We start from the raw sequence: 13,467 nt of genomic DNA, 5'->3' as shown, positions 1-13,467 counted from the left end.
CCTATTGTGAGGCAACCTTTGGCAGCTATGTTTCAAATCCCTTGTGACACCCCTCCCCCGGCCAGTCCCATTTGACTGGAACTGTCAGTGAAGCTCATGGTGGCTGAAGTGAACAAATCAGCCTGAGTCTACCAGACATACCTTCTCAGGAATTTGAGAACAGGGCATCAAGCAGAACAGAAAAGCCTAATGGCCACAGGGGGGCCATGAAAAAGCCAAGTCACGAAGAGGTTCAGTGCAGTTCCACAGGACCAGGAAGTTCGTGGGTAGTGGAAAAGGTAGTAGAGAAACTTAGAGGCAAGTAGACAGCACGCTGGAAGAATGTTCTTTCCTACCCCGGAGCCAAGAGCCCTACTTGGTAAAATCTGTGTCCACAAGACTGGATCTGCTGATGTCCCTGGATCCTTGCAAGGCCAAGCTTGTGCAGTAGGCTTCCCAGTGATTCTACCATTATGTCAATCCTTGGACTCTCTCCCCACCCCACTGACTCCATGACTTAGGGTTGTCATCCAAAGGACTTGACTAACACGTAAGACCTGTGACATCTGAGGATGCCTGTCTTTGCTCTTTGAGAAATCCAACCCTAAATCCAACTACAGACAGCTATTCCTAACTTGGAGATCTTAACATAGAAACCCTGTATCCACTCAGGCCTTGAACCTCCAGGAACCCCCTCCTGGGTGCTAGCCTTTACCCTAACCCCAAATAGGCAATCCTGGTCTCAAGTATCACTCTGAGCAATAGAAATGCTCAGAGGTTCTGCCACCTGCAGCTTGCAAGGGTTCAATCCCCACAAGGTTCATTTTGCACATGAGGTCCTGCCACCTCCCCCAGCCTCATCCCTACCGTGTACTGCAGTCAACTAGAGTAGCTTCTGCTTTGCAGTTGTGCTCCACTTCCTCCCAAGTTCCTATCCTGTGAAATGCTACCTCTTTTGTAGGACATTCCTCAAAGTCCCCAATCATTTCCTCTCTCCTCCAAAGTTCCACCCCTCTGCACTGTGTCTGCTTTGCTCTGGGAGCTCCTTTAGAGGGGAGACAAAGTTAGATCAAATGTGAGGTTGCCTAAGGCCTGGTGCAGGCCAAGGGCAGACTGGGTGTGCAAGGCTGGCACCCTGCCTTGTTTCCAGTCTGGAGCTTCACCCAAGGTCAACCTTGGACCCTGAGAGCTTGTATCCCGTCTTCCCTCCACTGTCTAACCACTGTTAAGGACCAAAATGTTACTCTTTACCTCTGCCCTAAGTCCTTGACAGCGCAACAGTGCCTGAAGACTGTACGGAAACGCAGTGTGAGCTTAGGCAGCAAAAGCCATGGGGTCCCGCCCTATGTGGGTATGGTGGGACCCTAGGCCAGCGCCCTCCTCCACTGGGTTTGTTTCTTCTTTATTATGTTTCACCAATCCTACTGGGTAATTTCTTTTTACTAGGATTCTCTCCCTGGAAGTTAAGACGACCACTGGAATCAAGACTCAGCCCAGCCTCACACCCTGCACCCCTAAATCCTTACTTCAGGCTGGGCTGGTTACGGTTCAAGATGCAATTTGCAGCTGCTCTGAGACCCCAGGTGGTGCCATGGTCCATCCTGAACCACTGACTGTTCTGAGCATCCCTGCAGGGTATTAGGGCACATTAGGGGCTGCTTGAGGTATTAACTCTACCACCCCCAAAACTCCTCCCCAGCCAAAAAGAGCCCTCTTAACTGTTCATTACTCTGCTGTAACTCGTTCCAAATGTCTGGAGGTGCCAGCACAGGCTCTGCCCTTTTACCCGCCGCTTCCAGACAAAGCAATTCTCCCTGGCTGCTTGTCAAGCATTATTTCTACTGACTTTACAGCACTTTAAATGCTGTACACAGAGGTTACCGTTCCCATCAGGCATAGGAAGATGGTCCTCCAGCTTAACAGGGAGATATTGCCAGAGCCTAGGTCTGATTCCAAAGCCCAAGTAAAACCTCACTGAAAGCATAACCAAATGCCACGCAATGGCAGCCATATTCACTTTCCTGGTGACACAGGAGCCAGACTAGAGGGACCTTGGGATAACAGTAACCACACCTCAGAATTACTGTAAGGTATGAGCTGACAGATGGAAAATGCAGAAAAGGCTCATTTACACCAGTACCCTTCTGTATTTTCTACTCTTGGCAAGAATTTTCATTTCATTATGCCCAGGTCAAAGGCTTTGGTCCCTGATGCACTGGTATAAACAGTGGAAAGCAATCCTAACACAACCCAGAGCAGGAAGCACTGAATCAGACAACACCTCTTTTCTCTCTCGAACCTTTAGGACCCCCATAGTACCTTTTAAGTTCATCAATCCCAGAGAGAACTTGTTTAGAAATAATTTTCTTAACTGAAGACAGATGCTCTATACCCAGTTATGTAACTACCTACTTTACACCTGCAGGTCCTCGTGAACACCCAAACATTTTAAGAAATCAGATGAGGACAGACCTTCCCAGTTTGTAATCAACTTGAGTTACAGAATAGGAACACAAGATCTAAGGAAAGCCACTGTAACCAGCAATATGTTTTGTGAGTAGGGGGGCAACTGCAAAAGAAAACATCTGACACAAATCTGAAGCAGCAACTACCAAAACAGGGCAGATTCTGATGCTCCAATTTTATAAAATGAAATTTAGCTTACTTTTAATATTAAAGCAGAGACAAAAAATAATTTTAACATTGTTTTAATCAAGTAACATAGCTGTTTGAAACAGTAAATTTTAAGACAGTTGAACAGAGCAAAGTGAAGGACTACTCTATGTAGGATAGCCTCTCTGAATATATTTCTTACTATGTGGATTTGAGTCCCATTGGAAGTTTGGCACTAAACACTGGTCTAAGCCAAAAATTTTCTCCTTAGTGTTTAGAAGCCCTGCACATTTTCCTTCCGATTAAGAAAAAAAGGGTGTGTGGGGGGAGAAACCCCTCTATAACAGAACCTTATTAGCTTGACACAGGGTATACTGAATGCAACTTGGCTTAGGTCAACCAGTATCCCATACAGGATTTCAAACGATGGCAAAAACTTAATAGCTAGATGAGATGTTAATTTGCAAAAACCTTTTCGTCTTTGGTGTGACAAAGCACATTCCCTCCAGGTAGGCACATGGCTCCTCCTCTAGTCTCATAAAAATCTATCAGAGGGCTGCTGGAGACCAACGTGTATCTCTCCAGTAATACTTAAGGTTTAATTTCTTAAAACATCAAGCTAACAAGGTTCTATTATATGAAACATTTCTATTAATTTCAATGTGAAAAGAAGTTACATTTGTTAGGGTCTCATAATCTGTGAGATGGATCACACAAGGAAGAGGTGAATGATAAAAGCCCGTGCTTTGTTATTATAAAATTAACTCCATGCATTTGATTCCCAGTGTACTTTTTGTGTAGGTTTTTACCTCAGATGGTTTCTCAGATGTAGACATAAACCATTCTATCACTTGAGTTTAGATCAGCAAATGGGGCAAGGGATTCAGAAGCAAGGAATTTCCAAATTTAAAGCCTAGGACGGGCTGGGTCAGGCCCTAGCTACCAACATTCAGTTGCCATCATCACATATTTCTTGCGTTATCTCACTATATTCAATGTGAAATAAAAAACCACCCCAAGTCTTACACCAAAATATAGGCTCTGACTTAGAAGTATGCTTTCAGCTTTTTTCTTTCAAGAAAGACATTGGGGGGAGGGGGTGTCTGAGACATAGTTAACACTTATTTTGGCAAGATAGCAACGAAAACCTTAAAAGCATAAGCTATCTGTCAAATGTAAAAGAACCATAGTATCAGGGGAAAAATTCACAGCGAACAAAAAGACAGTTATGTCTAAATATTTTGAAATTGTAATTTGAACCATAGAGTAAATGCTGAAAATTATGCCGTTTTCCTAAAGATTAAGTGCACCTTTTCCTGCTTTCCCCAAATAAAATCATAGAGCTTACTATTTAATCACTCCCCAAGTTTGTTTTCTCTCAGTATAAAGCAACAGCTACATACACATAGAATGCTTTTATATGTTTAATGTAATAATTCCCCTGGCTCATCCAACGTGCAATGCACATGACTTCAAAGACTATAATTTGGGGCAAGTATAGAACTGGAAAAGAACCAAAAAACAAAACCAAAAAAACCCCCACAATTCAAGTTTCAAAACCTGCTCATAAAATTATTTATAGGACACTCAGGTCATTTTAACTTCTCAGTAAGATAAAGGTGTTGCACTGTCATTTGATTATCAGTCCACCTTGGCATGAAAAGAATGTATGTTACCAGATGCCAGTTTGAGGGACCAGAGATAAGACTTAAAAATACTCTACTTCTTAATGGCCGAGTAAGGTAAGTTTATGTTTACATTCTGCTGAAGGCCTCTCTATAGTCTCAGCATCTAATAACTAACAGGCTCCAACTATGCTATCAGGTTAAATGATGGTACAACGTTTTTTAAAGGAGCCTATTTCCTCAGCTTAAGTCATTCAGAGCCAAAAATCTGAAGAATGACCAAAATCAAGTCTTTATTTTTATAACTATAAATGTGATCCAAATGTGTCCACCACTAATTTTTCAAAAAGAAACATGCTATAAATAAGCAAACTACATCTGCTCACTGCTATGTGTATGGACTCCCTAGATGTCTTGTTGGGTTTAATTACAGACCACTCACAGCAATACATTTTTAGTAGAAAGTGTAGCATGATGTTAAGCCATTTTAGCTTTTGCACATACATGTTGCACTTCTGGCTGATGATGCAAAGACTCTCAGCATTACACGGTTAAGCTGGGTTGCAACCACCCCTTTAAATGGCATCAATATCAATGTCATCGTCCTTGTTGTCAGACTTCACAGCTTCAACTTTCGGTACACTGGCAGTCTTCGAATATACCACCTGATAAAACAAAGGCTTTTGATTGTAAAACTTTATCCCCCAAAATCTGCATATAAAGACAGTAACAAGTCAGTGGTCAACAAAGGAGAAAAACTACCTAGATACAGAACTTGTTACACAAAAACTAAGTAAACCTCTCCACAGCCCTCGTTAATTTTTATAGACAATCGGCACCCCTATACTCGATGTTAACCAATTGTGCCCTTCGGGAATTTAGACATTTATATGAAATCATGATGTCTGTCTATGGCAGAGATTTCCACCACCTTTTCTATTAATAAGACTGCTTTCCAAATTGAGGGACTGTATTTTATTGCATCTCAATTTAAATTTGCAATTACCCAAACATCCATAACACACTGTATTTAACAATTTCCCCAATGTTTACCTCAATATTCTCATCTTCATCATCTTCTTCACCACCAGAAGATTCCTCCTCTGCTTCCTTCAACCATTTTATAAATGGTTCCGCTTTGACACGAATCTCTTTGGCAAGTTCTTTTGAGACATATTTCTTAGAGGTCTAAAAAAATGTTCAGTAAAATTTTCTTAGTTCAAGGAATTTCAAAATATCGCCTATGCCCATTTCTTTGAAGGCAATGGACCACATCCTAATCTTAAAACCCTCAACAGAACACATATAATCAGCAAACGGAGTCTCAAAGTTCTCCGTGGTCACCACTAGAAAGCTGCTGGGGGGAAGGGGGTCCACCCTGCAGGTTATACTAGTCAGGCACAGGGCTTGAGTCTCAATGTAGAGCAAACTAAGTATTAGAAATTACTACTTCTTCCAAAAAAGTCTCAACACTTCTGATCTTGAAGAGCTTGTGTATTTCCCACCTTCTCTGACCAGCTAATGATGACTTCTTCCTCCAGAAGGTCTGCATCATACATCTCCTTCAAGATGTGTGGGATCTTGGAGATAAGCTGAGCTTGATGCATTGCTACCACACACTCCAAACCATGAAGAAGGTACCGCTGAGCTTTTTTGTTGTTGTGACAAAACTGCAAATAGACATCTTGGCATTAACAAGTTTTCTTAGATGTTCTAAGCTGGTAATTCTAATATCCATGTATACTCTTTGCCTTAGTAGGATTGTTCCTTAAGGGCATGGCCCTGTAACAGTGGTTCCAAAAAGTCAATGCTTAATGATCTCTAATTTACTTCATGTATATAAGAGATTATGTGCAGGATTTTCCAGATACTCTCACGCTTGTTAAGGTAGGTCAATTATCTCTATTTTCAGGATGACAGAACAAATGAGAGGTTAAAGTGGTGTTTTTAAGGTCATACAGTTGTAAATCTTACTTATGAAATCTAGAATAATTTTGCTTACTCGTAAGAAATGGCGCCTGTATTTCTTAATTTGTTCTCTAATCTTCTCATTAAAAAGAACTTCAGTCAAAACAAGAGGGCCCATGGCTTTTACATCCAGTCTTTCTGCTTCAGCAACAATCTCTTTGTCAGATGAGTCAATTATACCCTCTTCTTTCTTTTTCTGCAAATGAAAGGAAGCAACTCTGAGACAGAGGCAAATCTTGCTCTACAGATACCATAATTAGACCCTGCTCTCATGGACTTTACAAGTTCTAGGACTTCTAAAGGACACACAGATGCTTAAGACACTGCTTGGAATCACCCTCAAAAAATATTTAAACAGAAAAAAAACCCGTGTTTGAGTATTTCAAAAACAGAATGGAAGAAAATTACTTGCCAAGTATTAAATATCTAATGAAAGTTCAAGGCTGTGTAGAAGCTTTGTTCTTTTTCAAAAAAAAAAAAAAAAAAATTTTTTTTCAAAGGTGGTACTGGGGTTGAACCCAGGACGTCATGCACGCTAATTAAGCATATGCTCTACCACTGACCTATATCCACTCCTCACAAAATGACTTGATCATCAAAATGTTTAACTGCTCTTAAAGCAAATATTTTACCTTAACAAAATCAAACAGGATGTTGACCCGCTCTTCAACAGTCCTTTCCAAATCATCACTAAGGGTTAAAACTTTTGCATGGTCACTGATTTCATCCATTCTGCGCCTTTGAGCTTCCTCAGTTGTATCCTCCCCCCAATCATCATCCTCCTCTTCTTCCTGTTTGAAAGAACAAAAGTGCTTGACCAAAGAGACCTTAAAAACATAAATTAAAAAAACAGTATACATTTCTAGTCAGGTTAATGACATCTTTAATTCCCCATGAAAATGTGTTTCAGTTTAATTTAATCAACCAACAGCACCTGGAACGCAAAGACTGGTTTCGTATTTTCTGACCATCTCAACCAAAGGTCACATTTTACACAATTTTAGTACCTACCACACCATCAACCCTGCACTCACCACAGCATGTGGAGGAGGACTGATTTCATTTGGTGGTGGTGGTGGTGGTGGTGTCTCACTGCTAGACACGGAGCCATTTTCCTTGTCTTTGCCCTTTCTATTTTTCTTTTCCTTTTCTTTTTTTCCTGTACCACTGTCACTATTCTCTACAGGGAAACAAAAAAAGAGTTCAGCACCATGGCTTATATTACACCTTATTGCCCATCATAAACATTTAAAGCACTTGCCCTTTTGTTTTGAAATCCTCCCCTCAGGATACTACACAAAACGCTACATATAATTCTAAAAATTCACAAACCAAATTTCATAGGTAAGGAACTCAAGTGTCTCAACATATCAATGGCATTAACTATTGGGTTAAATTAAGATCAAACAGTAGTACCTCAGATGACTAGATAACGTTGGTCCTTAGACCCTCTCCCCTTCCATCCCTCATAAACAAAGAAAGGCATATATATCTCAACTACACTTTAACCAACATATGGAACACTGTTCAAGTCTATATAACGGCTTGTCTCATGGAAAAGAGAACACCGGAATAGGTTAGACTGCCTTACTATAGCAAGCTCAAATTGTGTCAGATAGCTGTGATCATCTGCCACAGAGTGTTGCTTGCAATGCTCTAAAGCCACTTAGGTGCAATGAACCAAGACCTCCATTTATAAAGCAGTACTCCGTAAGTAGATCCTTTACTAGGATCCCATCACATTTTATTAACAACATGTATTTCATACACTCTAAACTATCTTTAAAAAAAAAACCGAGGGTGTGGTAGTTTCACTGGTAGCTTGTGCTTCACCTTTAACAGTACATAAAACAATAGTACATTCAACAAAGTTCTAAATTCAATAAAACATGGCACAAGATTAGGAACTCCTTAAGCAGCTGACCTTAGAACACAGGTTCAAATGCACAGGCTTACTTACATGCACATTTTTTCCCAGCAAATACATACTACAGTATTACACCACCCAGTTAGTCAAATGGCTGACTGTATCATAGGTAAATTTTCACCTGTGCAAGTGTCTAAGGATCAACTTTATTCCAGTTTTATAGGAGCAAAGAAACTTCCATTTTGTTTCTACCAATCAACTGCTTATGTCCAGACTTTAGAGGCTCATTATAAAGACTTACCAGGTGGGTTTTTGAGAATGAATGTGCAGAGTTTATGATGTGTGTCAAGCATGCCTCGATAGCCACAGGCTTTACAAGAATTACCTATTGTTTGCTTCTTTGGATTGACATGCTGTCAAAAAATAAAAACAAGTACATTACCTATATGATGAAAACTCTGTGAGGAACAAGCTGTGAAAATATCTAATCATGAAAACACATCTGCGGAGGGGGTGGGTGTATAGCTCAGAGGTAGCGTGCTTAGCACGCCCAGGGTCCTAGGTTCAATCCCCAGTACCTCTGCTAAAAAAGTAGTAATAAATAAATGAGCCAAATAACCTCCGCCAACCAAACAAAAAATATCTAAAACACCAGTTCAATAATTAAAATAACTAAAAGATTTGATGTGTTTTGCTTTATTTTCACTTGTCTGTTCTGCCTTCCTGGGAAAGTGATCTGTGACATAACAGAAGCAGATACAGTTGTTTTTTCTTTTGATATACACCTCAAGGGCACTCACCAGATCTGTTTCAGGATTCTCACACTCAGGACAGAGAACAAATTTTTTAATGAATCCATCCAACATGTCTTGCAGCTTATTCGCCTCATGAGATCCATTGACAATGTAACGGTCATTCTTAACATCAAACTGGGTCTGTGCTCCCAGCTCACAACCAAAATATTTGGTGGGATCTATTCAGGAAAAGAATTTAGAAGTCTGATTCATTACAGTTAACTAAGTTAATCTTTGGCCACACACCCTCCTTTATACAAGTATCGCTATATTTTTATATTGTTAGGTTTAAGAAACGTGTCACCCAGGTAGGGTTGTGTAGCAATAACTAATATGAATTGGTTTTAAGCCCAAGCTTCTATTTACCTCAGAAGCTAATTAGCATACAATTCAGGCAAGATTTGCAGACCATAAATTATCATATCAATAAAATGCCTTTTCAGACTTCTTGGAAGAGACATTACTTACACGTTGGAGGCCGATTAAGCGCTTTGGCTACGTCAACCATGTTGACTATAACTGTCTTGATTCCATTTCCTTTGCCCTCAACCTAAAGGAAGTAAGAATTTTAATTTTGCAGTGTCTATCCTTTAATAATCTAAGAAAAAAAGCTTAGGACTTGCTACAAAAATGTAGATCAGTATTACCTTGGCAATCAGACGGGGCATCTTGTAGCGATAGAACTGGTCTGACACGCTGCGGTTGACGTTGACAGACATTTTGGCTTATTAGTGGCTTTATCAATAAGATGAAGAGATCTTTGATTGCAACTTTTTGGTATCCTCTGTCTGGAGAAGAAGGGATGACATAAACGACTGCAAGAGTTCTCGGTCTCTGACATGAAAAAATTTTCGCCACTGAGGCTGTAAGCTTCTTGCTTGTACGCTATGTTTCCCCAATACAGGTACCAATGGCTGCGCAACAGCTCTGAAAGACAGAGAAAAGAAAACAAACAAACCCTCCACGTTTAACATGATTTCTGCACTGAAACACTTCCCTGTCCGTTCTGTATAGTTATGCCTAATGCTCCTATGTTAGAAGCACCTGAGTACGCGCGGAAAACAGTTAATACTCAAACAACACGGGACACCTGTAGTCAACTTAGAAAACGCCTCCACTTTGATGAAAATGTGACTTTGATTAGGAGACGCCAGACTGAAAGCAACAACAAATACCATCACCAGATCAAAGAGCTGATTCTGCCGAGTGGCCATTATTTTAACTGCTGAAAAACGAACACAGACCACTCCTCCCCAAACCAAGCGAGTGATACTTAAAAAAAAAAAACTAAGATACGTTATTTTAAAACGGAAAAGTGTGGAATTACACTTCAGTCAAGTCGTTCCTCCGACAACTGCTCAGCTCACAAAAACACTTCCATAACAACACACAGAGCACCCGGTCTCGCCGGGCCCAACCTCGACTTCTCCCTCCTTTCCCTCTACGCAAACACAGTTAACCTTCGCTCTGTCCCCGCGGCTAGGAGGCCGGTCCGGGCACCGCCTGCGAGCAGGGCGCTGCGGAGGCGCCCCATGGCGAGAGCTTCCCCGGCGTCGGCGGCAGGAGGGACCGGGCCGCGGCCGCCCCGCCATGTGCACCGCCCGGGGGGAAACGAAACCGGCCGAGGGGCGCCGGCCTGGGCCGCCCCCGCCCCGCCCGGGAGCGACGATGACTCAGAAATGCAGCAATTAGGCCTGACTCAGCCCCGGCGGCGGCGGGCCCGCGCGGCGCGTCCCCGCGAGGCCGGGGCGGGGGAGGGGAGAGGGACGCGGCGCCCGCCGCCCGAACTGCGCCACACACACGCGCGGGTCACGCGGCGCGCCGCCATCTTGTGCGGCCGCCATCTCCCCGCCCGCCCGCCCGCCCGCCGACTCACCGTTTTCGTCAAATAAAGACATAAACCCAACGCTGCTCGCCCGGGACTGGGATGAAGTGAGGCGCGTGTGAACCCGAGTCCGAGGAGGGGCGCGGAGGCGGCGGAGGCAGCGCAGCGAGCAGCGGCCGGGCCAGGCGCCGCCGAGCAGCGGGGAGGGGCTGTCCCAGCGACGTCCGGGGTCCACACCCTTCAGCGCCCGGGGCCTGGCGACCTGGCGCGGAGAGACGGCGCCGTGAGCCGCGGGCGTCGGGGCGCCTTCCCCGCTCAGCCAGCGGCCCGACGGGGTCGAGGGGGCGGGGAGGACGGGGGGAGGGGGCGCGGGGCTACCGCCCCTCCACCGGACTCACCTCTGGAATGTTCTCTCTCTGACTGAACAACGCCGCCGCCGCGCTCAAGCTACCCTCGGCCCCAGCGCCCGCCCCCCGCGCCAGGACGCACAGCTCATTGGCTAGAGGTCTGCCAGAGCTCGCTCGTCATTGGCCTTCATGCCGCGTCAATCGCGCCTTTTCCCGCCCCTTCTGCTTCCTGGGGCTCCGCTCGCCGCCTCGGCCCGCCCCCCGCCCCGCGTCCTGGCTTCCTTCTCTTGCCCTCCCCTCCCCCGCTTTTCCCAGAGGCCTTCGCGGTCTCGCGAGAGTGGGCGGGCCGGGGCGGTGAAGCTGAGTCGTGCTTTGTCGGTTTGGGCGACGGGGAAGATGGCGGTCGTTTTCCCCTCCCCCGCTGCCCGGTTGGACGGCGGCTTCGTCCGTCCCTCCCGAGGTCGCGTTCCCGTACGAGTTCTCTCCGCGCCGAACGCGCGGCTTCTCAAGGCCTCTTCTCTGCCCCCTCCCCTGGAGACGTCTGTCGTCGAATCTTGAGAAAGAAGTTGTTCCTCCCGACTCCCCTAGGCTGGGATAGGGGGAGAAGATTGGAGGGCAGGGGTCTTTCATCCCATTGCTTCCTTTTATCCTCCGAAGCCCAAATCTGCGTGGCCGCGGCGACTGTGACTCCACCGCCCGCCTCGCTCCCTCCCCAGCGCTCGGCCTGCAAGCCCTGCTTGTCTGGTCCCTCTTGTCCACTCGTTTTCTAAAGAGGAAAACAAGTTCTAACGCTGGGGCCTCCTGAAAGCGATCTTGGAGGCGTCTCCATGTTCTCGTGCTCCACCGTCACTTTGCTCAAATGAGCATCACGTCAGGTTACCAACTGTGGAAATCGACTCCTCCAGTTTATAAATTGTGACTTCCTTGCTGGGCAAAGCTTAGCCCAAAGCAGGTGTTCCTAGAGGTTCCGATGTATTCTCTTAACAACAACTACTACTTAGAAAGACCCTCTCATACTTCAGTACTTGAAGGTGATTACAGGAACTCTCATTCTTTAAGAAACTTAAATTTTGTGTAAAAGTTCCAGTTGCGACTGTTAACGCACCCAGAGTCTTCCCTGAAATTTGAAAACATAACTTGACTGTAACAGAGCCACAGCCACATAATCTAGCGTTGATTCCAACTGAGTCGTTGGAGCAGTGTACCTGGCAGCAGTGTTTCCCCGATCCGGATGAAATAGCAATGTTGTTGAGGTCAGGGTACTCAAAGGCTGCCCTTTGTTTTAGACCAGTAGAATTTGCAAGGTCAGAATTGAAAGTATGTTGCTTTTTATCAAAGTTCAAGATTATTCCTCCATGGTCTTATAAGCTTTATAAGCCATTTAAAAAATTGATATTGTCACTGGGGAGAATAAATAAAAGGGATGACCCAGAATTCGGAGAAGCGATTTGTCCATTACTGCGGGGGCTTTTGTTATCAGTGTATACATATGGTGTATAATTGTTAAACCAAATGCACAATGCTTTATGGGAACCAGGGGAGCCATAAGATAGAAAACTGAAAAGATAGATCCCAGACATGCTTCTCTGGTTCATGCTGGGGCATGACTTAGCAGTATTGAAACTGAGTTTTTGCATGGCTGCATACAAATAACATTACTTTAGACACTGTTAAAAATATGGGCATGAAACTAGTCTGAGGTTAGAGGCCTGCTTCCTCAGAAAAGTTTTTTGACAACTACAAAGTGATCATTTTGGGGGATACTGTTTGATGACTCCATATTTAATTTCAGTAAAGAAGTTTGTATTGATTTTACTTTTAATTTTTTAGTATGTGTACCATTTACTTGTGTTAATCATGGACTTTTAAAAATTACTCTTAGCCATACCATTTGTTGAATGCTTCTCAGAACCTTGGATTTGCCAGGTTCTTTTTTTCTTAAATTTATTTTTTGTTTGCTTGTTTTTTTTGGGGGGGGGGGTAATTAAGTTTGTTTACTTATTTTTTTTTAAAGGAGGTACTGGGAATTGAACCCAGGACCTTGTGTGAGCTAAGCATGTGCTCTACCACTCTATACCCTCCCTCCCTGCCAAGGCCTTTGAATGCATTATCTTATTAACTTCTTAGCCCCTATGAGGAATTTTTATTCCCATGTTACAAATAAGCAAACTGAGGCTTCCTGGAAAAAAATTAAGCAACTTGCCCAACATCATATAGTAGTAAGTGGCAGGGCTAGAATTTAAACCCAGAGCTGTCTGATCCCAGGTCTGTTCCCTTAACCATTATGTGACACAGCCTTTCCAGATAAATATAAACAAAACTAGGCAATTTGCATGTGTTAATCCCATTTAATTCTTTAAGGATCCTGTGGGGGAGTGTTGTTAGGCCCATTTTACAGGTTAGGAAAGAGACTCAGGAAGGTTAAGTAATTTCCCAAAGTCACCTGTTC

The 13,467-nt window shown here is 43.8% G+C and overlaps 1 protein-coding gene and 1 non-coding gene across 2 annotated transcripts; both read right to left on the bottom strand.

The window, feature by feature from the left end:
- Window positions 1-2,671: 2,671 nt before the first annotated feature.
- On the bottom strand, window positions 2,672-11,181 carry EIF5 (eukaryotic translation initiation factor 5). Its single transcript, XM_031454387.2, has 12 exons — window positions 11,070-11,181; window positions 10,723-10,933; window positions 9,494-9,773; window positions 9,315-9,396; window positions 8,853-9,025; window positions 8,354-8,465; window positions 7,220-7,365; window positions 6,818-6,976; window positions 6,220-6,381; window positions 5,723-5,887; window positions 5,271-5,405; window positions 2,672-4,882 (listed from the first exon to the last, which is right to left on the bottom strand). The coding sequence occupies exons 3-12, from the start codon at window positions 9,563-9,565 to the stop codon at window positions 4,793-4,795; spliced, it is 1,296 nt and encodes a 431-aa protein (XP_031310247.1). The 5' UTR covers window positions 9,566-9,773; window positions 10,723-10,933; window positions 11,070-11,181; the 3' UTR covers window positions 2,672-4,792.
- LOC116153742 (small nucleolar RNA SNORA28) lies at window positions 7,708-7,833 on the bottom strand. The gene has a single exon (XR_004137624.1). It is a non-coding gene; the product is annotated as a small nucleolar RNA SNORA28 (small nucleolar RNA).
- Window positions 11,182-13,467: the final 2,286 nt, after the last annotated feature.

This window comes from Camelus dromedarius, chromosome 5, assembly GCF_036321535.1.
Source record: "Camelus dromedarius isolate mCamDro1 chromosome 5, mCamDro1.pat, whole genome shotgun sequence".
NCBI lineage: Eukaryota > Metazoa > Chordata > Mammalia > Artiodactyla > Camelidae > Camelus > Camelus dromedarius.
This window is presented reverse-complemented; position numbering and strand designations above follow the sequence as displayed.

Bases quoted from the DNA above. Each gene is read 5' to 3' on its own strand.
- EIF5 (XM_031454387.2), bottom strand. From the start codon at position 9,565: ATGTCTGTCAACGTCAACCGCAGCGTGTCAGACCAGTTCTATCGCTAC. The intron at 7,366-8,353 runs GTAAGTCTTTAT...GTTTCCCTGTAG, and splicing joins CATTCTCAAAAACCCACCTG to AGAATAGTGACAGTGGTACA. The intron at 5,888-6,219 runs GTAAGCAAAATT...GTCTATTTGCAG, and splicing joins ACAGGCGCCATTTCTTACGA to TTTTGTCACAACAACAAAAA.